Genomic DNA, 24,917 nt, shown 5'->3' on the forward strand with positions numbered 1-24,917 from the left:
TCCTTCTGGCTTTTTAGAAAGATAAATTGCACACGAACCTTTCATCTATTTTACATCACAAGTATCTTCTTTAGCCTCTTGTTTATCTTTTAGTTATTATGTTATTTTTATGGAGACAAATATATCAAGTTTTTCCTCTATGACTCATGTCTGTCAGGACTTAAGAACAGCCATTCTGGACTCTTACAGTCATAGGGACACTTGCTGTCTATTTCATTCCATCATTTTGATTTTTTAACATTTGTAATTGAGGTGCTGGTAGGAAATTCAAGTAGAATTCTCTAAATGGTGACTGCTTTCAAATGGAGCAGAAATAAAAATCGATTCAGAAGGCTATTCAGGGTGGAGGAGAGGTTTGAAGCTATAGGCATAGCTAAACCTGTACAGAGAAAACACAAAACCTCAAGAAGTAGACACAGGGACATAGATCTCAGCAAACCAGTATCAACAGAAGTGGCTGAACAAGGGAACATACAGAAGACCTACAAGGAGTGGTCAGGGAGGCAAGAGGGAAACCAGGGGGTGATGGATGAAAGGAACCCAGCGAGGCGAGCTTTAATGGGCTTGAGCGTCCTTTGGCGTGACTCGCGGCATCCATCATCCTGTGTTGTGACGGCTGTCTGTGTGTCTGTTTTCAAGGAGGTAACTTCACGGAGCAGGCAACAATTACTCATTTTCTATTCCTAGCACTGAAGAGGTTGCCTGGCTCCAGTGGCGGTCATCCAGCCAACAGAGATTAATCTGTACCTCTGTTGTTCTAGAAGTCTCCCAGTTAATCCAGAAAGGTTTGTTGACTGGATGCATTTTGAAAACTCCCTCTTGGCTTCAATGAGGATGTCAAAGAAAATCTTAGGGCTAGGAATTCTGAGACGGTACCGTGGCCTTTTTACCCAGCCGCCTAAGCAACGGTGGAGCCCAGGCCTCCTGCCCTCTTCATCTGGTCCAGGCCTGTGAGTGTGGGAGAAGCCTGAGAGGAGTCTGGGGCGTGCAGGGGCGCCAGCAGCTCCCAACTGCGCCCTCCACCAGCAGCCGGCTTCACAGCGGCCATTGCTCTGCTGGCATTGCTTACTGGGTGGATTTGTGAAGCACCTTTTCTTGAACTGTCAATCTGTAAACTGTCTGTAAAATCGAGTCCACGGGGGAAAGGAATGGAATTATTCATAAGGTAGTGTCAACCTCAGCTTCCGGCAAAATTACTCACTCAGGGTATAATTAATTCACAGATACAGTAGCCGGAGTGGGGATGAAGGTGGGAGGCCAGGATTCCTGTTCTAATTTGTGTGCTTACTAATGTTTGACAAGTACCTCGTGTGTTAATTCATGAAGGAAGGAGAACTCGGGGGGGGTCTGTGAAGAGAGGTTTTGGGGTTTTCTTTTGGTGGTTTTTAGGAGAACGGCAGAATTGCTGGGGAGGGAAGGAGTCAGCATTGCTGGCAAAGTTGGAGACTGACAGTCGTGAGAACCGGCAGGTGATGACGACAGTTGTGCGGGAGAGGCAGCGACAGCCAGAGAGGGGGCAGGTGGTATGTGCTAGTGACCAGGCATGCAGCATGCATCTGCCCAGCTCAGCGCCTGAGCCCACCACTGGCTGGACCACCAGGCGGGTGCATCTCCCCCCACAAAGCAGCTTGAGCCGAGGGTCTCTGTGACAGTTCCCTTTGTAGGCCCGCACTGTTCTCTCATGATTGTGTGTAGGCCATGGCGAGGTCACATCCAAGTCAATGAAATAAAAACACACATGTTGCAGACAAAGTAAAATTTATTGAGACAGACAGAAATGCACCTACTCAGGACTACAGTTAAGCATTTACTCGTAACCAAAGAGTTGTGTTCACATTCCAGATAAGTCTACATGGAAAAGCATTCAGAATTCACTAGTTTTCCTACGTCAATATTTCATCTACAAGAGGGACAACAAATGGACACTCTGGATTTGATGGGCTCTTATTACAATGCTACACATTGAACAGGGACAAACATCAGTGTCTTTGAGAAAAAGGTATAAAAAGACCAAAACCACCCACTGCAGAAGGGGCTCTTGGATGTTGCTGTACAGTGTGGTCAAAGTTAAAACCAAAATCAAATATGCAGGGCCTCCTGGGAGGAGCAGAGGGGCAGACCTGGACAGGCACAGCGTCATCTGCTGCTGCAGGTTGGGGGATGGGCATGAAGGAGCAGAAACGGATTTAAAAAAAATCAAAGTCAATATCTAGGTATCCCCACGCCTGAACGACTTTTAAAAACACAAAAAAATGAACATGTCAGACAACAAACTGTGGTGGAAATTTCTGAGATTTAAATTGGATGCCAAGGAAATATTACTAAATAAACGAGCCATTTGTAGAGTAAGACTAGTCACTAAGGAGTTCCCAAAACTAAGTTCTGTTTCAACTCAGTAACTGTCTCATACGAGGGAATCAATTATCACAATATTATTTTTAAAAAATCAATATTGTATATGTAGTCAGTCACTAAAACTAAAGAGCCCCTCCCCAGAAAAGGACAATAAACATTCTACCTCTAGAGATAAATGGAAACTGCATTCTGTGGAATTAAAGTACTGAATCAGGATCTTTACCTAACCTAATGCTGTCAAGCCAAAGTGAGACTGTTGTTCCATTGATGTTGGGTTCTAGTCTGAGGAGGGCTTTTAATTCAATATTTTAATGAATCAAAATAAAATCTTGGAATATCTCTGAAAATGGCATCTCATTACCTCAGTGGAAACTGCCCGTTGAGCACTCTTCTCCATCATTAGGTTAATGTTAAGGATCTCTGAGTGTCATCTTAATTTGACACTTGTCACAAGATAATTAGGCAAATTAAAATCAGCAGTTCACTCCATTCCTAGAAGTTTCTCTAAGGAAAATGGATTGGTTGGTTTTAACTTGTTCTGCTGGATTTGTCTGAGCTCAGAGGAGATAGTAACAATGGTTTTCTCTGATGATCTAAACTGAAATTTCTTCATATGCCTTGGGTTTTTTGTTTTTATAGACTCGATTGCAATTTAGCTGTAATTAAGCACCTGTTTCCTACTTTTATGATCTCAGAATTTTGTTCAAGGGAGAAAAGGAATTGAAACAGAGATGGAGTTGAGACCCCAGTACAGAGCTTGCTTGTGGTCTACCCTTGGGGAAAGTATGAAAAGAACTTCAAGATCTTGGCTGTACTCACATCCACCAGGCCAGAGGGGTTAGCTGCATCACATATGTTTATTTCCCATCCAAGACCAACTCCAGGGGTAATGCCACTTGGTCCAGCCAATGCAAGGACTGGCACGTACAACTGGTCAGCTTACGGTAGTCAGTAAGCCAGCTGCCACTGGAATCATAGTTTGGCTGAATATATATAATTTTTTTTGCCTGAGTTTATGTCATTGTCTTATAGACTGGATGAAGCTCCTGGGGAAGGCGAGAGGGCTTGGCGAGGCTAGTCGAGTGGGCATTGGGGGTTGGTGGGAAACCAAGTGGGGCAGGAAGGAGTCTTGGGGCCAGCTTGAGGGAGAGGGATCCTAAAGACTGCAAAGACGGTAGCTGTACTGACTTGAAACTACACTTCAATAATGACTTTACGCGAAAGAAACCCAAGGGTGAAGGGCTTCCTTCCTTAGGATCTTGACCCTTGTGGGAAGTGGGCCAGAACCAGCTCGGAGAACCCTAGCGTCCATGTGCTTTGAGGAAGGCATTTCTAGGTCTTGATGCGCAGCCAGGGTGTCTGAACAGCATTGTAGCCTCGTGTGATTGGTGGCTACAAAGAGGGCAACACCTTCAGAATCCTGCTTCGCTAAGAACAGCATGGCACTGTTCTCTCGGAGAGCAGGGGATGTGTGCATACCTTAGGCAAAGCCCTTGAGTAGGTAGGGGAAGGCAGGAACCTGTGGCAGACAGGACTGCTGCAGCCCGAGGGGGCTTTGAGCTGAAATGAAAGAGGTGGCTTGTGAAGCCGCCCAAGTGGGAGTCGCACGGCTTGTGCGCACAACGCCATGCACGCAGACGCAGGCTTATCCAAATCAAAGAGGCTTCCAGGAACTCGGCTGATGCAAAGCAAAGCAACCTCCCCAGCCTGCAGGCGACAAGTGCCAGCTGTGAGTGCAAAAAAAAAGGCTTTGATGCAAACTTCTTATTCCAGAAACTGTGTTCCAGGTCTAGAGAAGCTGACAATTTTTAATTGTTTTTCAAATGAGGTGTTCACAGATAACCCCACACGCCTTCTGAGCGTGTGTACAGGGCACACAGCATGTTGGGTACATGCTTCATTTTCTGCATGTGCAGTGAGGAACACCCGGAGACCAGTTTTTACTCAAGAAAATGATTTCCCAAGGGGACTCTTGACGGAATTAAGGCTGTAGTTTGTAGGAAGCCAGATCTAGTGATGTGAAAAACGAATGTGCAATAGTCAACACCCAGGGCGGTGGGGGTAGGGACAGTGTGGTGTGTTTTCCACGACAGCTACAGGACACACACAAAGCACTCCGACACAGTAAGGCTGGGAACCATGCTGTCATTACCACCGGCGTGGGTGATCCACAAGGGTCTTGGGCGTTGAATAGGGCGGGAGCTCCCTGCACTGTCAGAATCCCACACAAATCACATGCTTGGTGCAAAGTCTCACGGGAAGAAAGGAGGCCATCCCCTGTTCAGGAACAAAACGACCACAGCACCCTTTCTCCCCCACAACCGCATGCGCAATCAGAGTGCTCTGGGAGCGAGTGGTTGACTTGCAAACCTCAGGCCAGGCACAGAGAGCGACAGAGAAGAGGCCTTGGTGCCTTGGAGTCTTTAGAGAGAGACGCAGGAATAGGAAGTGACTTGTAATTGTGTGCTGACCCCATGTCCCCTCCCTGCGAGCCCTACCACAGGGACCCGATCTCGTCCTCTTTGTCGTCGTCCTCGTCCTCGTCGTCCTCAGCCACGGCCCGGCTGTGCACCCTCAGCTTCCCCTCTGTGTCCTGGGGCCCCAGCTCCCGTTCGTCCTCCAGGTCGTCCAGCAGGACCACGGAGCCGCCGCTGCCAAAATCCCCCGAGGTCTCCTGCTCCTCTTCTGGACGGGAGGCAAAGACGGGAGGTGAGTTTCTGCTCATCCCTCCCACGCAGGGCAAGGCTCCCTGGTGCAGGGACGGGAAGGTGAAGCGTGCAGTTGTTTGAGGGAGCTTGGAGAACCTCTGCCCAGCTGGGGTCTGGCTCCAGGCAGCTAGGAACCCTGTGTGTTCTTGAGATCGTTCTACCTTGTGGGGGTGGAGGTGGGGGTGGGGGTGGGGGTTCGGATCCTAAATCTAATCCTGACCATCAGAAACTCTTGTTGGACCCGCTCGTTTCGATGAGTTCCTACCATGGGTCATGTGATTTCCGGTGCCGCTGTCCACCCTGGGAACGCAGTAGGGCCCAGGAGTCTTGTGTGGAGCTCCCCGGGTGGTGAGAACCCACGGGTCCCCTGGCATCACGGGGTGGGGGTGGGGTGGCTTACTCACCACAGCTCACAGCGCCCTGCTTCCTGGAGCCAGCCAGCTCATTGCCATACTTGTCCACACACCAACACTGGCCGGTGCTGCCGTGGCACTGCGTGGCCTTGTAGTAGCCTTCCTCATTACACCGAGGAATGAATGCCCCTGGGGGAACAAAGGATCCGACTCTGCTCAGACAAGCACAGATACTCGGGTATGGTCTCCCCAGACAGGATGGCAGTTGCAAGACTGGCAGAAGGGGCTAGTTGGGGATTATAGAGTTCTCAGCTCTTAATGGCCCCAAAATTCCAAAGAGGTCAGTTTTCACACAGAAACTAACATGTGTTGTGTGTGTCTGTGTACCACAGGCGCTGGTCCCATGTATGTGTGTACCCACGTTCATGCAATTCCTGATCCCCACGAGAATAAGAGGTACATGGCAGGGTTACCTTCTAATCAATAGCAAGCTGGGGTATAGGAAATGGAGCATATGCAGTCTCTAGGGATGAAGACGCAGGCTTTGTGGAACTTGGAGTCTCGCACGGGCCAACACTTCGCTGTGCCCCATGAAATGACTGTGAAATTGCTATCAGAGTTTGTGAATGCATCCGTTTCGGTACTGAGCGCTGAGCAGGAGCGAGTGTTTTGTGAACTACAGCGGGTCCAGGGACAGCACTCTCCAACCACTCACTGGCACTGCCATCCTGCCTCTAACCAGGAGGTGACAGCAGCCAAGGCCTGCACTTGCTGTATGTCACCCGGTGTCATTGCTAAGTGACAGTGCCACTGCCACCTGTTTACAAACCAAAAACCAGTGATAAATTGGAGTTAAGCAACTTACCGAAGCTTAGGGTTGCTTTTATATCTTCTTTATTGAGTTGTTTTTCCATCTTGAATAGATATTGCTACTACTAGTTACCTTTGTAATGTGAGAAAATCATGTGGTTTTTATCCTTAAATGGTTCCAGTGAAACGCATCATCAGTGGCCGAACACAAGTAAACTCTTAGCTTTGCTTTCGTGGAGAAAACACTACCTGGTCGTCTGCATGTCCTTCTGCAGGTGTGACAGTGTGACAGAGGCATAGAATGTTGTTTGCGTGTTCTTAGTTTCCTATTGCAGTTAGTATTCATAAATACTTAGTAAGTATTCATAAAACGTTCAGGTATTTCCCGTTTTCTATCCTCAGGGCATAAAATGAGAGCCAACCCTTGCCTGAAGAACTTGCCCATAAAAACAGTTTGAGCCTAGTGCCCATGCTTGGGGTGGGGCAGAAGGTGTGAGTGTAATATCTGTATTTTGATTCACTACATGGCTTTGATCCAGTTGTATCATCTGTTCCCTTGTGGCCAAAGTGGGGCAGCTGATCCCATCAGTTTCATGGGTGTGTAGAGCAGTTTCTCCTGCGACCAGCAGTATCACCTGGAAGCCCTGACAGATGCACATTTTGGACATATCTCAGAGCACTGGATGGGACCCTGAGAGAGTGGTGCCCAGTTTACAGCCAGTTGTATCTGGGCCTTTTCCCTTGCCCACACTGTCACACGTTTATCATGTGCCATGGCTGGTGTTGTTTTTGACGTCTTTTTTTTTTTTTTTTTGACAGGCAGAGTGGACAGTGAGAGAGAGAGACAGAGAGAAAGGTTGTCCTTTGCCGCTGGTTCACCCTCCAATGGCCGCCGCAGCCGTCGCACCGCACTGATCCAATGGCAGGGGCCAGGTGCTTCTCCTGGTCTCCCATGGGGTGCAGGGCCCAAGCACTTGGGCCATCCTCCAGTGCACTCCCGGGCCACAGCAGAGAGCTGCCCTGGAAGAGGGGCAACCGGGACAGAATCCGGCGCCCCGACCAGGACTAGAACCCGGTGTGCTGGCGCCGCAGATGGAGGATTAGCCTAGTGAGCTGCGGCGCCGGCTTTTGACGTCATTTTATTTTCTGCTTTTATTGCAGTCACTTTGGTTCATGGTGCTCTTACAGGTGTTTGAGCTGCAAATTGTTTCATAAAATGCATTTAAAGTCGTGAGGTTTCACTGTAGCTGCTTCCCGTGGGTTTCGGTTCACCAGGCTCTCATTTTCATTCAGTTTGAAATGTTTTGTAGTTTTTACCTTACTTCACCTTGGATCAATATCTACGTAAATGGAGATGGATGGGGTCTTGGATGACTTTTATTCTGGTGTTGTGGCCAGTGAACTCAGCCTGCGATTTGTTGTTTGCTTTTGTGATACTGTCCATGGCAGATGATTTCATGTGTGTCTGAGGGACTGCTCAGTAACTGTGCTGTTCAGTGACTCTTTGAACTTCTTAAACCTCCTTGGACTGCAGGAGAGGCGTATCACGTCTGAGTACAACTGTGGATCTGACAACTGCTCCGTGCAGTGCTGCTGCGTTCTGCTTTAAGGCCCTGAGTACACTGACTGATGACATACTACGGTGAAGGGAACATTTAGGCAAGATGCTGTTCTTGGAGTTTTTTAAGAAAGCAAAGTGTTTGCTTCTGACAGATACAAATGTTATGAAAAGGAGTATTTAGCATTTCTAAATTTCAACTTCTGTGAAATTGTTTTAGGTTAACATTATTCAAAAATACTATTCAGTAGTTTCTATCTCGTGATAAATGTTTGGCCAAGTTACATTTATTGAAATTACAGATTGCTGCTGCCATGCAAGGGTAGTGTTACAAAAAATTGCATGTTTTTGTAAAATTCTTTTTTTGAAGCACCTGCATACTTGTTTTTCCTCACTTCCCACCTTCTGTGGAAACCAAGTTTTCATGACTGCATGCCTTTCTTAGAGTATATTCTATTTCTAATATTCTTATACTTCCCCCTAAATTTTCTTCCTGGGGAAAACAAACTTAATGCAGGTTTATCATCTTTTTCTCATTACCCCCAACGGTCTAGGACTTTAATTTTAGCTTGCTCTCAAACCCTTCTTATAGGTCCTGCATAGATCTGGAAGCCTCTCATTTCTTCTTCACAGTTGTATCGCATGAACTCTTCTGGGATCACTGGTACAACAGCTCCTTTAGTGTGAGTCTAGTCAGTGTGCGATGTCTCCCTCAGCACACATGCGTGATCATGGGGACACATCCAGAATTTCAGACCCGTAGTTACTTCCCATCAGCACTTTGAGGATATTTTCTTTCTGTGTTCTGTCCATAAGAAGTCTAATGTCAAACATCAGTCTGCTTTTCATTCAAATACGGGTCATTTGTATTTGAGTTTTGGTTTTCTCTCATGTATTTCATGATTGCGTGCTCTGCTCGAATCCCCTAGTTTGACCTGTGTAACAGCATTGCTTACAGCAACCTCATGAGAACAGACTCCTGCTTACCATCCTGGGTTTCTACTCCATAATTTTCATTTTTCATGGAATGATTCCAGAAAGGAGTCTGAGAGGTTTAGGGGGAATATTTTGAGCAAGGATTTATGCACAGGTCCTCGACTACAGGATCTGCACTTCAATACCCTGCTCACTGGGTTTTTCCAAAATGACTGGGTTCTCAGAGCCCAAATGAGATGATGTGTAGGAAGGTCCCCCTAGGGACCATGGAATGCCTGTTCTATCACTTAGGGAAGGCTGGGCCACCCCTGATTTGAGCACTAAAGCCAGTGTGCATTCTACCTGGTTTTCAGGGAGCAGAAGGAAAAGAAAAAGTAGATACTTTCAACAGCCTTAAGGCCGGGAGGTTTGTGAACAGGCCATTATCCAAGGACTGCAAAAAACGAGAACAAAAAGGGATCTGAGGAAATACTGAGCCCCTCCTTGAGCCCAAGTTGGAAAACAATAGCACTGAATACACCAACAATATATCCAATAATGAGGCTGCGCCCTGAGTTGGCATGAAGCAGGTGCTGCTCTCAATCTACAGTGTAACAGGGTGACCACATCTTGTAAGTGGGCGGTCATCACCACTGATTATAATTTCATGGTGCTTGTTTTGTTTATTTATTTACTTACTTGAATATGAATACCTCCTGAATCTACAGTTATATTAGATTTCTGGATGCAAAAAAGAAAAACAAGCAAATAAATGGCAGTTTTATGAGCGAGCCAGAGTACTCTCCCTGTGTGGGAGATGAGATAAAAGCAGTCATGGAAAGCAGCAGGATTCGTGGTGGGACTTAGGAAGCATTTCACTCCTGTGTGCAGGGGTGACTGGAAAATGAGGCATGTCATGTCCAAGGACACACCTTCTAAACGGCTCAGGTAACTGGTAATTAAGCAACGATGCCCCCATCCAATGAAAAGCATTTTTAAAAATAGCAACATAGCAGTTCTGTAACTACCTGTGGGTCTGAGCCACATCACTCAAACCCTAGCACCTGACATGGAGGAAGGATCCAGACCCCCTGCTTCCAGGCCACAAAAATGACCTCTGGTCTTTCTGTACAGAAGAGTTCGCTTGGCATTGAATAGAGTTTATCAGAAAGTAAAAGGAGAAGGACGAGAGCACATGCATTTAGAAGTGCCCCCCAGAAGTTAGAGAGAATAAATTCCAGAATTCACGCTGCCTACCTTGCCCATTTCCCTTAAGTAAATAGAGAAACTTCTGAAACGCCAGGCTGCTTAGGGAATGCACCTGCTTCTGTATGCTTAACAAGAATAATTCTGAATTATTGTGTTACAGCTGTCAGCTCTTTTTCAAAAGCAAGGAAAGCTAAGCAGAGTCCTTTCTTGAGCACACAATGTCTGGGTGATGGGGTGGCTCAGAGACCTGGCATTCGCTACTTTCACCTGGGCCTTGGGTTCACCTGTACGGCAAACACACCACTCACTCCCACCTTCACGATGCAGAGGAGTAAAGGGCAGTGTGTTTTCTGCAGGCGTGGACGAGAACAGACACGGGTCTGCGCATCTGCACCTCCCTCACCCTCCCTGGCACAGTGCTGCTGAGCGGTCAGGCCACGTTCCTCCCTGAGAGAACAACCTGACCTGGGTAACAGTGGGAACGCTCTGATCCATAGGCCTCACGCTTCCACCGCTGGAAAAACACCTGACAGCCTTATTCAAAGGCCTTCCCTGAAAACCGGAGGTGGTGGGGATACAGGTTTGTTTTCTGGTAGCCTGAGATCAAGGCGGAGCTGGCAGTGAGAATGGGGCTGCGTTTGGGCCCTGTTGAGCTGCCCTCTAGCTGCAGCCTGTGGGAGCCACCATCCTGTCCAGCTGTCCGAGATGTGCCGCCAGCTGTCTGCGGGAGCTCGGTCTGGGCTAACACGGGGCGTTTCTTTTACAAAACACCAGCCCTAATTGAATAAGCATTGCCACGCTGAACTTTACAAGAGACGTGGATGGTTTAATTAGTTGTTTAAATGAGTGGCAAGGAATTGTACTTACCCAACAGGCTTTTCCCCTTGCTCAGCTTCTGAATTCTGTTCATCTCATTCTGGCAAGGGAGACCTAAAAGATAATTTATGAAAGTCAGTTTCCAGATGGTACGGGATATAATCTCTAATGATTGACTTCACTCTTGACGTGAAATGTAGACAATGACACACCTGGGAGTAGAACAGCTCCATATGTTGTTACTATGCAACAACACAGATATCAGGCCATTAGTGTAACTAATTAAAAAAAAAAAAACAGATGCTACCATGAGGTACTGAAACTATTTGGGGGGCTACTTGCATTGTACAGGAAAATTTCTTCCTACCAACTCAAGCAAATACCAGGTGTCTAGCTGGTGACTTGCTAACAGATCTTTTCTTTTACATAGGAAGGGATTGGTAATGCTTTGATGAGCTGAAAAGCAGAGCTAAGGCATTTTGTTGGATGAGTGTTCAGAATCCACCCACCAACTAACCAGAGCTGACAAAGACCCGCAGCCCAGGCCTTGGTGCAGAAGATCAAGAGCATCAGAACGGGGCACGGCCCCAGGCCAGCACCCCCGGGGATGCTGGAGAGGTGCTGAGTGCGGCAGGTAAGAGCGACGCTGCAAAGCTCAGCTCTACCACCTCCTCGCCGACTACCCCTCTCAGCTTCTGAATCTCCAGGTGCAAAATTCACACGCTGTGAAGCACAGTGGGCCCGTCGGTTCCGGGGGTGGGGGTGGGCCACGCAGAGACCACGTGAGCACGCGGCACCCTGGAGCAGAAGCGAGGCATCCATTCCCCGTCCTTGTTCTCCACAGGAACTGCGCTGCTCGCTCGTGTCCCTCCTGGATCCACACCGCTGCTGGGACTCTCACTGCTGGCTTACACTGCCTTGTTCTATGGCCCCTAAGCACCTATTTGCAGCTGTCACCCCGTGGGTTTCACAGGGCCACCTGTTCTTGTCCCATGAGAGAACTGGAAAACAGAACGCTGGAGTCCTCTTAACCTTCACAGCAACCCTGTAAGGTAGGTCCCAGTATCATCCCTGTTTTACCAATGGAAATTCTCATCTTTGTGACTATGCAGAGGGAAGAAACTATAGGCATTTGCAAGACTGTCTGCTCCGAAAGACAAGAAAAATCAACATCACGCATATAAACACTGAAGCAGACAATTATTATGAAGCCAGCTTCTAATTTTAAGATCCTTCCCGCAAATTGTCCTACAGCAATTTTTAAAACTCTGCTTACAGAAAGATATGGAAAAATAATGACTGAAATCAGCTCAGAAATTCTGCAAGACAGAGCTCGGGATGAATTCCTAACAGAACATCTGCTGCGAAGCAGAAGAAAATACTGACCTCTTAGGGGTCAGCGACCCCAGCCCTAATTAACTGTGAGAATGGAGTCCACTGCACAGATACAGAGGCTCAGCGATAAAGCAGACAAAATGGAATAATCAAAGAAATGAAGGTCCTATCCGAAGCGATGGAGCTTACGTGAAATGCGTGTTGTCAACGGGACCAAATACTGCTTTTCCTAAGTATGACTTTGAAAAGTCTCCTGAAAAACTTCAACACAAACGTAACGTAGTTCAGGAAAAAAGTGATACAGACAGAGCAACATGAAGACCCTTACTGGCCACTGGGGACGAGAAACAAGAATCCCTTTGACCACAGGAAGCTTAACCTTCTCTTTCCTTTGCGCTTGGAAAAAAACAAAAGCATTTCCCAGCACTGAATGACAACGCAGGAAATCTGAGACAGATTCTGGAATTCAAGCTGAGCAGTCACGCAGCAGAAAAACATCAGCCAGTTAACCAATGATCCTACCACGTGGGAAGCTCCACAGTGCTCTCTTCCCTTGTTCCTGGCCACAGAGACCCTCAGAACGCTGGCTGGACAAGATCTGTGTCTTGGCCATAATGAAAACACCAGCTCTCCAACAGCAGTGCTCTCGAGGAAAATGTACACACAATAAAACTAGGAAATACCCACCATGGCTTCTTCACCTTCATGGGAAAGACAAATTCTCCATCTACTGGTTCACTTTGGCCAAAGCCATGAGCCCAGAACCCGGTCTGGGAATTTCATGTGGGTGGCAGGGAAGGCAGAATCCAGAGCTGGGACTCAGACCCAGACACCCCACTATGGGATGTGGGTGTGCCCGGTGCCGGCCTTCCTCCCGGCTCCTGCACCCTGCTTTTCAAATTTTAACTGAAAGAACAACATAGTACAAGAAAGCAAAGTAGAACACTCATGATTTGTCCTGGTCAGTGAGCGGGGTGGTGAGAGACAGAACAGGACAGGGCCCTGGCTTCCCCAGTGGCTGCAGAGAATTCCGGGACCCGGCTCTGCGTGCTGGTCACAGCGCGCCCTGCACTCCCAGTGCTGTGTTCCCGCTCGGGCTTTGAGCTGAAAGGAACCGGGCAATTTCACACAAACTCGAGCCGAGTCACTCCAAGTCTACTAAAGTGGCCATTGTTTAACATCGATTTGTAGAGAGTCGCTAATGTAATTAGAAAAGGGGAGAACTGCACCCCTGAAAAATCCAAGCACACAGGGTAAGTTAAACCCAGTGAGATTCCAGGAAGGTGGCCTGGAACAGATTCCACACTGAACAAACCAGTGAGGGAACATCTTGGGGGAAAATCAATTTCCTTTACAGCAGCTACAGCAGTCGACGCGGGGAAGTACAGTGTCTGTGAGAGAGAAGCCCAACGACCAACGACAGGCCTTAGTCTAAAACAGAAGCCTCCAGTGGTGGCCAGCTATGAATTCTCAACAGATGAATCCAGATTTGTCAAGTTCTGAAAAGATACCAATAGAAACCTTTTAAAAACTAGCTACACTGATTCTGAATTTCAGAAGCAAAGAAAGTTCTGGGGAAAAGGCAGAAGATGACCCTTCCAGACAGGAAGATATACTGCAACACGAGTATAATCTAAGCAGCTTAGAATAATCGTATGCATAGAGTAACAGAACACACAACCAAGTACGTATTGATACTGTGTACGTGCACATATACACAGACACGCATGTATAGAAAGGTACTTCCTCTGGATGTAGAGTTGAAGCAACATTTCAAGTGGAAGGAGAGAGACAGGAAGTCAGTGATTACTGGGGGACAAGTGATTAACCATCGTTAGACGTGGGGGTAGGGCTGAGCCCACACATGACTGCATAGACACCATCTAGCGTGATTCCAGATGTAAGTCCAAGAATGCATTCATCAAACGTAAAATTTCCAAAGGTTAATCTAAGAGTTATTGCTTCTGAAAAGGCCATAAAATAAAAGATGGAGAAATTTGACTATTTAATATTTCTCCCTAGAAACTGTCAAACGTGGAGGAGAAAAAGAGTACAAGGAATACAGACATTTCAAGGAAAAGAAAATTCAAGCATGTCTCAAACGTAAGCAAAGAAACTGAACTTGGGACCAATAGGAGAAATGAAACATACCCCCTGGGAGATACAACTTCCTGCCCCCTGGTTTGGCAGAGCGGTATTGGCATAGCGGAGGAGAGAGTGAGAGGGAAAATTGGAAATATTGCTCATATTCCTTTGACCAGCAGTTCTGTTTCTCGCCTGGATCTTACAAACCTGTAAGTATGCACACGCACATTTCTCTTAAACAGAGTGTGTCATCTATCAGTCTCTACACAGAATCTGAGTACTTATGGTAGCCACCCTCCTTTCCCGGGGGTGGGGTCTTCCAGCCACACCTCTAGGATGTTGCCTTTGAGACCCGATGTTTTTGGAATTTGTGATGAGAATAGATGCAAGCCGGGACCCAGAGAAGTGAATCCAGACCCCAGGGCCCCACAGGAAGTCCTTCCATATATTCTTACATGGTTAGCTGGGGCTTCTTTACTGACTATGGGCAGTGTAAATCCAGATTTATATGGCAGCTACAGGGTTGATCTGACTTGGAATGGTGGTGGCTAGAGGCTTGAGAGGAGGGGACCACAGCTACCAGAACACAGAGAATAGGTTCCCGTCTTGCACAGAGCTTGAAGGTGTCAAACATAATGGAACTTCCCATTACTCTGCTTTGATTGGTACAAGCTGATACATGTGGTGAGATGTTACATTATACCCCACAAACTATTAAGAAATAAATAAATCCATACATACCCTAGAGAAGTTGACAGTTGTTTTTTCTGGCCAAGAACCAACAGGTATTTATGACATCACATGGGGGCCATGGGACATTATCACCTTAAATACAGCCCATAGGCCGGTCATTCCCACCTTGGGAGTTACTGTAGTCAGAGTTTCCAGACCCACTTTCTAGATGACAAATGGAGAAGTGCTATGGTTCGAAGGGGGTTTCCCACGTGAGGAGCAGATTGAAGTAACAGACTGCTGATGATTCTCTTGCGTTTTCTAATATGCCATGTTAAAAGCAGAAAGGAATTAGGGATGGGTGTATGGACCTACCACTAAACGCGAGGCATTCCTTACTCTGGCCCTCGCCCTGCCTCACCTCCAGGCTTCTGGAAGCAGTAGCACCACTCGTTGTTGGAGAGCTTGCCATCCTTGAAGGAATCACAAGAGTTGAAGAGAGGCTTGATACAGGGCTCGTACTTGTCCAGGTAGATGGCATTGATCTCGGAGTGGTCCAGCAGGAGGTCGTAGTTCATGTCCAGTTTGTTGAACATCCAGCCCAAGGAGTCCTTGCAGATGGGCAGGATGCTGGTGTCGAACCCTGTGCGGGGGAAGACATAGCTCAGCTGCCACTAGGCCCGACCTCCCCACTCCAAGCAGAGGCAAGCGCCCACCCCTCGCTGAGACTCTCCCAGGACAGGCTCAGTGGTGCTCCTGGGAATCTTACTGTTGTGATTTGGTTGTTAACTGAAAACATTAAAATGCACTAAAACAGAAGCCGGCATTGAGAAAAAACACGTTCTAAAGAGAACAAAGCCCTGATGTAGATGCATCCTTCATGTAACTACGGTTTTCATCTCCTGGACATACTTAAAACAGGGTACGCCTGAGAGGCTGAGTACAAAGCTTGCGAGTGAGAGGTAGAACTTAAAATACTGCAAACTATGCTTTTCTACTTAGGAAACAATATTAAAAACCTGAAACAAAGGAAAATATTGCAAAAAGATAACAGGGAAATGAAACTAGGTAGCATAATCCAGAAGCGCTGATGGTACATCCCAGAGGACTGTTCAGTCCAGGCAGTCGGAACATTACAGCAAAGCAAGCCAGGAACCTGCCTCTGTTCCCTGTTCTTTGCTGCAATCCTCTATAGACACACACGAGACGGAATCCAAATCAACTCAGACAATAATTTCTTTCTTATTTCCCCGGGGGAAGGGAAGTAGTTTTCTTACAGAATTATTTGTTTCCACATGGAAACTGTGTGCACTTGAACAAAAGCACTCAGCTCAACAGTTGGGCTGTTGAACACTGCAGAGGAACCGCATCTTCCTGTTGGAGTCCAAGGCACAGCCCAGCCCTAGGCTCTGCTGTGAACTGGACCTCTAGGGCTGGTTTTGTTTGCCTGGAACACAGAAAGCACTCGCCTAAGCACTTCCTGCTCAACTATCCCACCGAACCCTTCTAAGACTCCTGTAGGGTGGACTTAGGTCCCCTCCACTTCAGAGAGGAACACAGAAGGCTCCAGGCTGCAGTTGGTCAAGGTCACACAGCTGCGGACCTGGGACTCAAGCCTACGCAGCCCACTCTCCCAGGGCTACTTTCTTAGTTCATCTTCCTGCCCTCAGGAAGTGCAGTTGGCTTAGGGTGCCACGTCTGGGGATGATCAGTGCAAGGGGGTGACCCAGTGAAGGTTGTGGAGGGTCGCTTTGTATACTTTGGTGCTCCCCCCCATAGGCTCACTGAGTTCATACGTGCATCCCCAGGAACCTGTCTGGACAGCAGGAGGTTAGGTACGGCAAAGCATCATTCTAGAAAGGTCTTCCCTGCCCAGAAGCCGTGAAGTCGGCTCGGCACCCCCTCGTCCTGGCTCTCCTAGGCCCTGGTGACTGCCTGCTGGACCACAGGAGTAGCTCCCTAGGCACTGCCAAGTGCGCCTGTTCAAATGTACAATCTCTCCATTTACCTCCGAACATAGATCTGGAAACAGTCTCTTTTTCCAGAAAACAGACTTTGGGACATGACGTGGCCCCTGCTCCGATCAAACGTCAGGATTGTCAACAAGGCTCTGTACTGGTGGTCTCAGGGGCTGCTCGACTCAAACGCTACACCGCTCTCCATCTTGGTACAGAACGTGACACACTGATGAGACACATCTATGGTGCAGGATATCGGCATTTTAGGCATTTCATGCACAGGAAAGTTCACTGCCCACTGATAGGGCAGCAGTCAAAAGGTCAAGGCCACCTTATACCCATTGGAAAAATTCTAGTAAAAGGGCAGCTGCTTCTGGTGTCTGTAGCTGCCTGAGGGCCAGAGGGGAGGACAGCCCCCCTCGCTGGACCAGCACACTGCCCTTCAGAACTCCCAGGCTGGCAACGATGGTGCTCACTGGTCTGGGGGGACCCCTGCGCTAACCAGGCTCTGCTGCCTACCTAGCAGTCCCTCAAGGCTCTCGATCTGCTCTGGCCAAGGGCAGGTCTCGCTCTGCAGGAGGATTCTCGAGGGCCCTGAGCCTTGTGGGAACAGCGTCCTCGCTCACGTCAGTCTGCTCTGCCGTGTTCACAAAGCCCAGGAGCCGGCTGCTCCCACTGCACGGGGGACGACTTTCTCGTTACCATCTGGAATTACCTGCCCACAGACTCCCAGGGAACCTCTGGCAGGAATGGAATGAAACCGTCTTCTCCCTCCCCATGGACTCAGCCTCCAAGAATGGCTCTCGGGCCACCGAGAATCGAGGGCAGCACTGGAACCAGACACTTAACGCGAGTGCCCTCTCGATCGACATTCGCCGCCGCTGGCTGCAGTGTCAGGAGAGCAACCGCAGATCAAGGACTTTGTTTCTCTTCTGGCCACAGACCAGGCACAGGTCCAACTCTGGATCCCCGGAGTTATCTATGTCACTTCTTACCTCCTGCGCTCAATCCACAAGCACGTCTTTAAGGCACTCGGCCAAACGTGGGGTGAAAATACTCTGTTAAGCAATAACACTATGTTTTTGCACAGAACTGTTGGTGGCAAAACACCCGTATGTGAACCGTTCGGTAATGTATGCTCTGCTGGGATCGGCCACAGTGTGCAGAGGCCTACCCTTGGCCATCTCCGAGTTAGAAGCACCCAGAAGCTTGAATCAATGTGCAAAAGTAAGGCCCCTGTGGGACTTTTCGGTCCAGCTGATGCAAGGCTGGCTGGGGGAAGCAGGTAACTGGCCCAGATTTTCAAAGGCACAGTTCAGGGTGACTGATGTACACAAAGGCCCCTCAGAGGTCTGGTCACAGCATCGCTCACATTAGCTGCACGCCAGCAATAGCTCTGTCCATGAAGCAGGCTTCTCCAGAGCCCCCACGAAGCACAAGCACACACCAGCATGGAAAGATGGCCAACACAGCTCTTCCGTGATACAGTCTGCAAAGTACGACCTACACTTTGTCGCCACACACACACACACACAGTTGTTAAAATGGGGGGCTCATACATTTAAAATATTTCTATTAGTTAATGTCATTTCCAAAATGTCTTCCCTGACCATGACAGATTGGCAGAGTTTTTCAAATATCAGTAGTATTTTTTCTTCATTCTCCACTCTTTCTTCCCTCCTCTATAGTTCAACTTTTCTGAAACTGAGACCCCTTTTAAGACAATGTATATATTTCATGGGTGTTTCTTTTCAACCCCCAAATGCTACTGCTTAGTAATGTCTAACAGGTGAGAAAAAGCGATGTTTAGAATGAAATTCGCTGGCAGCAGTAAAATGGACTTACTGCCTTGGGCTGTGTCAGAGCTGGTGGGCTTGATGACCCTGTTCGCGTCCTCGTGAAGAGCTCCAAACCAGTCTTTGAGGCGGGAGGCGAGGTTCCTCAACTCCTTGTCTGTGCAGGCTGCAGACAAGCAAAACAAAAGCAAGAGTGAGCCACGGGCTTCCTGCCTCAGTGTGCGAGGCCACTGGCACGGCCACATTCAAAGCAAACCCCCCTCGTCCACTGTCCCCTCTGGAAACCTCCCGCAGGGGGCTGCCGTCACACGAGCGTGACGGCCAGCCCACACCCCCCAGGCGAGGAGCTCTGCGAGAATGAATTGCACCTCGGTGGTCTCGCAGATGTGCAGCCTCCTCCACAGACCATCACAGATCCCTTTTGCGAACTGCACACCCCGCGGTGGCAGTCTGGCCAGAGATTACGTTATCCACTGAACTCACAGGAAGACATTAACGCCCCAGAAGAGCCCGTGTGCTAGGGAGAGGCTGTGGAGGCCACCAGCAGACCCCAGGAATAGCAGGCGCTCACTGTCACTTCAGCCGGGTTTGCATGCCTGCGGGGACCTGGCCGCCTGTGCTACCCTGCCTGTGAGTCACTGTTCACTCCTCACATGGTCAGATGGATGCCTTCTCCCAGAAGGAATCTTCTCCGTATCAGCCCATCCAAACCACCCAGCTCATCTTTCAGGGCACGGCAGAGGCACTGGGGCAGATGGACACCCATGAGGAAAGTCTGGGTGGACAGAGAGAGGACGACCATGTGCAGGATGTCTGAAGATGGAGAGATGACAAAGGGCAGGGGGTTGGCTTTCATTTTGGGTCCTGGGGCCCGCGCTGTGGCGGAGCAGGTGAAGCCGCCACCTGCAGTGCCAGCTTCCCAAATGGGCGCCGGTTTGAGACTCAGCTGCTCCTCTTCTGATCCCGCTCTCTGCTATGGCCTGGGAAAGCAGTAGAAGATGGCCCAAGTCCTTGGGCCCCTGCACCGTGTGGGAGACCTGGAAGAAGCTCCTGGGTCCTGGCTTCGGATTGGCTCACCTCCGGCCCTTGCAGCCAATTGGGGAGTGAACCAGCAGATGAAAGACCTCTCTCTCTGCCTCTGCTTCTCTCTCTGTGTAACTCTGGCTTTCAAATAAATAAATCTGTAAAAAATTTTTGAAGTCCTGAGAATTCTGGCAAAGGGACCAGGAAGGGGACTGCTACCAAGAGACAGGAAAGCAGCATCACATTTGGACAGACAGAAATCAGGGGGCCCAAGTTTCCTGAATAAGAAGGGACAACAAACTGAACCCCTTATAATGGTTGCTCTTCCCCAAATCTAAAGCTGCAGGAACAGACAGCTAAGACATGGAGCAAAATGGCACTACAACACATAGCCAAACTCTGAGTGTCTCACGGTGATCAAGGGACAGAGCACAGGGAGCCCAGCCGTGGGGGCGGTGATGGAGAAGTAGACAGCTTCCTGTTCAGTGCCCCCCAGCCTGCAGTCAGCACAGGCCTGGAGGAAACCCTGATCAGCCCCATCTGTCTGCCTGACAAAGGCCAGGGTGACTCCTCTCCAGGATTACATAAGCCGCCCTGATCCTCGCCTCATTTCATACCCCACGTCAACTCTTCCATCCCGCGCATCCTTCCCCAGCCTGGGCCTGTAGACTCAGCCTCTCAGACTCGGGCAGCGAAGGTCTCTCTGCCCTCTGCACTAGGGGAAGGTGCCAGCTCCCAGGCTGACACTACGTGAGCTGCGCAGTCTCCTCGATGCCTGCATCCCAGCTGGGATCACACCCTCCACGCTGCAGGGCATGCACTGAGGGTTTAGCCCAAGTTCTTAATGAGCTCAAGACCCAGCTTTGCTTTAGCAAGAAGGACGTGACGCTATTGTAAGGAAACGGCACTGACAGGTGAGTGGCACCCCAGGCAGCAGTTGCACTGCCTGGGATGAACCCCAGCTTCACCTCCTGCCTGGGTGACCTCTGACTTTTGTCATCTGTAAACTCCATATCACCATATGGCTACAAATCAGCCAATGTGTGTAAGGTTCTTAGCAAAAAATAGTTAACACCTGGTACCTGGTAACTATGCAGGAGGTTCAGCTATGCTTCTATTACTACTGTTTTTAAATTGAAGATTACAAGTGAACTTAGAGCAACTGTCACCGCATTCAGAAAACCAGCAGGACAAATGCATGTGACAAGACGTGGCTCTGGCTGTGTGGGAAGTCAGTGGACACACGTGCAGTCCCATTTGGCGCTCTTAGCCGTGCATGGCTGTGTAAATAAATGACAGTGAAATCAAATCTGAAATGTAGTCCTGAGCTACAGCAAGCCATCCACAGTGCTCAGTGACCACATTTTTTGGCTAGTGGCTTCCTCAGTGGACAGCACAGACACAGAGCATTCTCAACACGGCAGTGCTGAATGAGGTCGGCTGTCACTCTGGGCTTCCCAACTTGCTGGGGGGCTTAACCGTGGTACCCTGGTGTCCACGTCTGTGCCCCTACTTCTTCCCTTCAGTCTTTGACTATGGGATGCTCTACAGCACTGTGTTGAGTCTGTACTTTACCATACCCTGTTACGTGTTTTGTAAATAAATACGAGAGAGGCACCAGTAGTTCCAAACCCGAAGTACTGACAACGGTGACAGAAGTGTGAAGTACCTGGGTTTGATCTTCCACACTGCACACACTTACTGAAACACCACCATGCACCTCCCCAACGGTATAACTACTGTTAGCATTTCCATCCCCGTAACCATTTTTGAAAGTTAACTAACCTGATTTTGACCGCCACACAAAGGATGCATGTGCTGCATTGCCACAGTGTAGCACCTAACTATGTACAATTAAAATAACACAGGGGGAAAAGATGACTGAGAAAGACAAGTAGTAAGTCCCGCCAGCCAGGAAGCCGCTCCTGGACTCACAGAGAGCAGGGGTCACAGCTTCGCCCAGGCCCACACCAGCACGCCAGCCCTAGCACACAGCTGCTCGCTCTCAACAGCAGAGGCCATGGGCTAGGGAGCCACTCACATCTGAGTGCTGAGTCCCGAGAGCTGCTGTGCGTTCTCTACTGCTAAGCATAGCCCCCTCCTTCTGATGTCCTCCGAGCACTCAACATCGCCAAGCTGGCTTGCGAAGGAAGTCTCAACACTGCAGAACAACTTGGTGCCATTTCACCAAACCCCGACGAACACACGTATCACCGGCATCCCAACTAGACTGTCCAGGGTCCCACTGCCTTCCCAGAGTGCACGGGCTCTGGGCAGCTGATGGAATCAGCCACCGCAGCCTTGGGAGAGTGAGTCCTGTCACTCAGGGACAAGTCCACAGGCACAGAGCTGGTTGCGAGCATAGAGCAAGATCAGAAAGTTGAAGCAGAGATGGGAGGCACTCCATTACTGGGCCCTGTTCCCTCCCAGTGTCATCCAACACCTGGTCCTTGGGAGAAGAACGTCAGACAAGGTCCGCCTGGGGCCTGACGCATCCCAGAGAAGCAGAAAAATCAAAGCGCACGGGCTGCAGAGCACGCTTTGCTTGGGTCTGGCACTGCAGTCACCACACACGGGCTGCAAATGGGAGAAAACGCCCGCCTTTTAACGTGCCCGTCCCACCCCAGACGAAGGTAGCCTCTGGGGATTCGTGCTTTCAGAAATGGGGGGCCTGAAGGGTACACCCCACACACTCAGGATGTGCCCACGGCAAAGCCTCCCGCACGTCGTCTTTGCGGGAGGAAAATCATCCGACCGCACGCGCCCTCGATCCCTGTGATTTCTGCACCCGGTCTGGTCCTGCTGGCCTCGCCACACCCCTGGGCACAGCAGCAGGGGCTCTGCCCACAGCGTTCGCTCTCCGAGAACGACATCTGGTTCTCTGTGAAGACGCATCTTCCTGAGTGGTGGCGTCCCCGCGGGCCCTCCAGTTCCCCGCTGGCCCTGCACCCTGGCCTGGCCTCCTGTCTTCCCACTTGCCTGGGCCCAGCACCCTGCACCTCAAAGATGTTTCCCCACTTGGCTGTTTCTGCCGGCTCCTGCACGGCTTTGTCAACAGGCTACAGCATGGCTGCCGGCACCTCCCGGATGAGCTGACAAACCACCACGCCATGCCACATCCACTGATCAGAAACTCGGGCCACAGCCACCCCCTCAGAGTCCACACCTGGGAGCCGCCCTGGTCTCTCCTTTGTCCTCACCCTCCCTATCAGCTGGCCCCTTCTGATAGGGCCGCTGCCTCTTGCTGGCTCTGCCGCCTTTATTTACTTATCCATTTATATTATTGGAAGGACAAGATGGGAGGGGCGGGGAGATGGGGGGAGGGAAGGAGGGAGGGAGATTTCTTCCTTTTGCTAGCACACTCCTAAATGCCAGCAACAGTGCAACAACTAGAGGTGGGTCAGGCTGAAGCCAGTAACTAGGACCTCAGTCTGGGGTCTCTCCCACATGGGTGGCAGGGACTCAAGTAGTGGGCCAGCATCTTCTTCCTCCCAGAGTGCAGCGCAGCAGGAATGGAGCCGGGACCCGGACCCAGGCGTCCCCAGTGCCCCCCGCCCCTGCCTTGACCAGCACGGCCTCCCCTGAGGAAGCTGCAGCAGCTCCTCACTGGCCTCGCGTCTCGCTCCTGTCTTCCCTGTCTGTCCAGCAGCCAGGTGATCTTTGCAAGACGGACGCTGGTTCAAGTCAGCTTCCTGCTCGAGGCCCTGCAGCCGGTCTCCCTGCAGGTTCCGTCTCACTCTGGTGTGACCCGCATGGCGGGCAGGATCCACTCACTGAAGACCTTGCTGTTTCTGTCCAGCACCTGCCCCTCCTCCTTGGGCCGCCATGCCACAGCCTGACTGCCCCAGACACACCCTTCCGAGTTGCCTCCCAGTGTCCATTTCTGTCTCAGATCTCGTTGTAAAGTTACTTCTAAACGTCACACTAGTGACATTTCCCTTGGATGTGTCTCCGACACCCTGCTCCTCGGATGGGACTCATCATGGCGGTAATTTCACGTTCCATGCTCATCTACCTCCTAGCATCGTAAAACATACCTGACGTCCGTCTTAGCATCTAGGGCACTTGGTTCCTGGCATGAAGGATGCTCTGGATCCATATGAAAACCTCGTTGTCTTTAGTAAACTGTACCGAGTGTGAATGTGTAACACAAAACGGCCTAAGAAAGCTGAGCCCGTAACAGCACTGCATGGAAAAATATCTGAAACGGAACACACAGCTACTGGCTTACAAGGTAACTAAATCCCGTGCCATATCCCAGCTATGCATACTGTTGCCACTGTACTGTGAAGCCTGTCAGACCAAGGAGATGCTGGTGATACAGAGAACCACACCTCTGCTTCACTCCTGTGTAGGCAGGCCAGTAGAAACCTGAGCGATCAGGTTGCCACGCTGCCTTCACCCACAACGAGGGGGATGGGTCTGAAGCAGCTGTGTCTGTATTCCTAGCACCAACCGGATGTAGTAGTAGTTCAAAAATTATTTATGCAAAGTGTGAATGAACAAACACCAAGGTTACACACTGCCAACGTCAAATAGGAGAGTACTTTTAAAAAGAACGCGGAAAATGGAATTAAAACCTTCTTTTGGTGCAAAAAAAAAAAAAAGACACGGAAATCCATGTTCCTAATATACATTCTCCATGAACCTTCTGAAGATGTCTCACTGCTGCCATCTGAACACGCACTCTCGTCTTGGGCGTCCATCCCCATGTGCGTGACTGGCTCCCTGTGTGTGGCTGGCACTAAGTCCTGCAGTTAACACCCTTGGGCCACATCCTGCAAGTGCCAGGCCCTCGGCTGCGAGGGCTGCTGTGCGCCTGATGCAGGTGCGGCAGCGTGCTGAGCAGCACAGTCTGCAGGGTGAGCGAGTGGGGCTCTCGCCTTCATTAACTTTGGTATAGGAACAGTGGTCTTTTGGGAGGGCTGCAAACAGCCTGCCGCGTGTCACCTGTGCAGCCACTGGGGCTTCATTAGAGAAAAGAATAGTGCCACTGCGCAGGACTCCACCACACGAGGAGCGACAGCTCCCTCCCCGAGGAAGGCAGGGCGTGCAGCAGAGACGGGCCCAGGTAATTTGGTGCCCTCCCAGGGGAACTTCCTGTCTGTTTGGAAAACATGAACAAAATGCACTGAGTGTAAACAGGGCTCACGCAGCCTCCACAGAAGGCGCATGGCCCTGGGAGGAAAAGGGATGGCTTTGTCCTCTCCAGGTGCCTTCTCCTCCTCTACCCGTAGCTCAGGGCTTTAAGGGGCTTTGAGCCAGACTGGATTTGAAGGCAGGCAGCACTCAGAAACAGTCTGGGGTGCAGTGCAGGTGACTCA

At 49.8% G+C, this 24,917-nt stretch overlaps 1 protein-coding gene across 2 annotated transcripts in view; it reads right to left on the reverse strand.

The window, feature by feature from the left end:
- Nucleotides 1–1,741: 1,741 nt before the first annotated feature.
- The window catches only part of SPOCK1 (SPARC (osteonectin), cwcv and kazal like domains proteoglycan 1), a 487,158-nt gene continuing 463,982 nt past the window's right edge, over nt 1,742–24,917 (reverse strand). For both annotated transcript variants that reach the window (XM_089335895.1, XM_002710225.6), the window contains exons 7-11: nt 18,620–18,736; nt 15,238–15,459; nt 10,776–10,838; nt 5,468–5,605; nt 1,742–5,040 (exon numbers count right to left, since the gene is read on the reverse strand). In XM_089335895.1, the coding sequence (XP_089192021.1) occupies nt 4,850–5,040; nt 5,468–5,605; nt 10,776–10,838; nt 15,238–15,459; nt 18,620–18,736 (731 nt within the window). In that variant the 3' untranslated portion in view covers nt 1,742–4,849. The remainder of the gene's footprint in view (nt 5,041–5,467; nt 5,606–10,775; nt 10,839–15,237; nt 15,460–18,619; nt 18,737–24,917) is intronic.

Source organism: Oryctolagus cuniculus, chromosome 6 (assembly GCF_051225735.1).
Source record: "Oryctolagus cuniculus isolate XC-2025 breed Fujian yellow rabbit chromosome 6, ASM5122573v1, whole genome shotgun sequence".
Classification (NCBI taxonomy): domain Eukaryota; kingdom Metazoa; phylum Chordata; class Mammalia; order Lagomorpha; family Leporidae; genus Oryctolagus; species Oryctolagus cuniculus.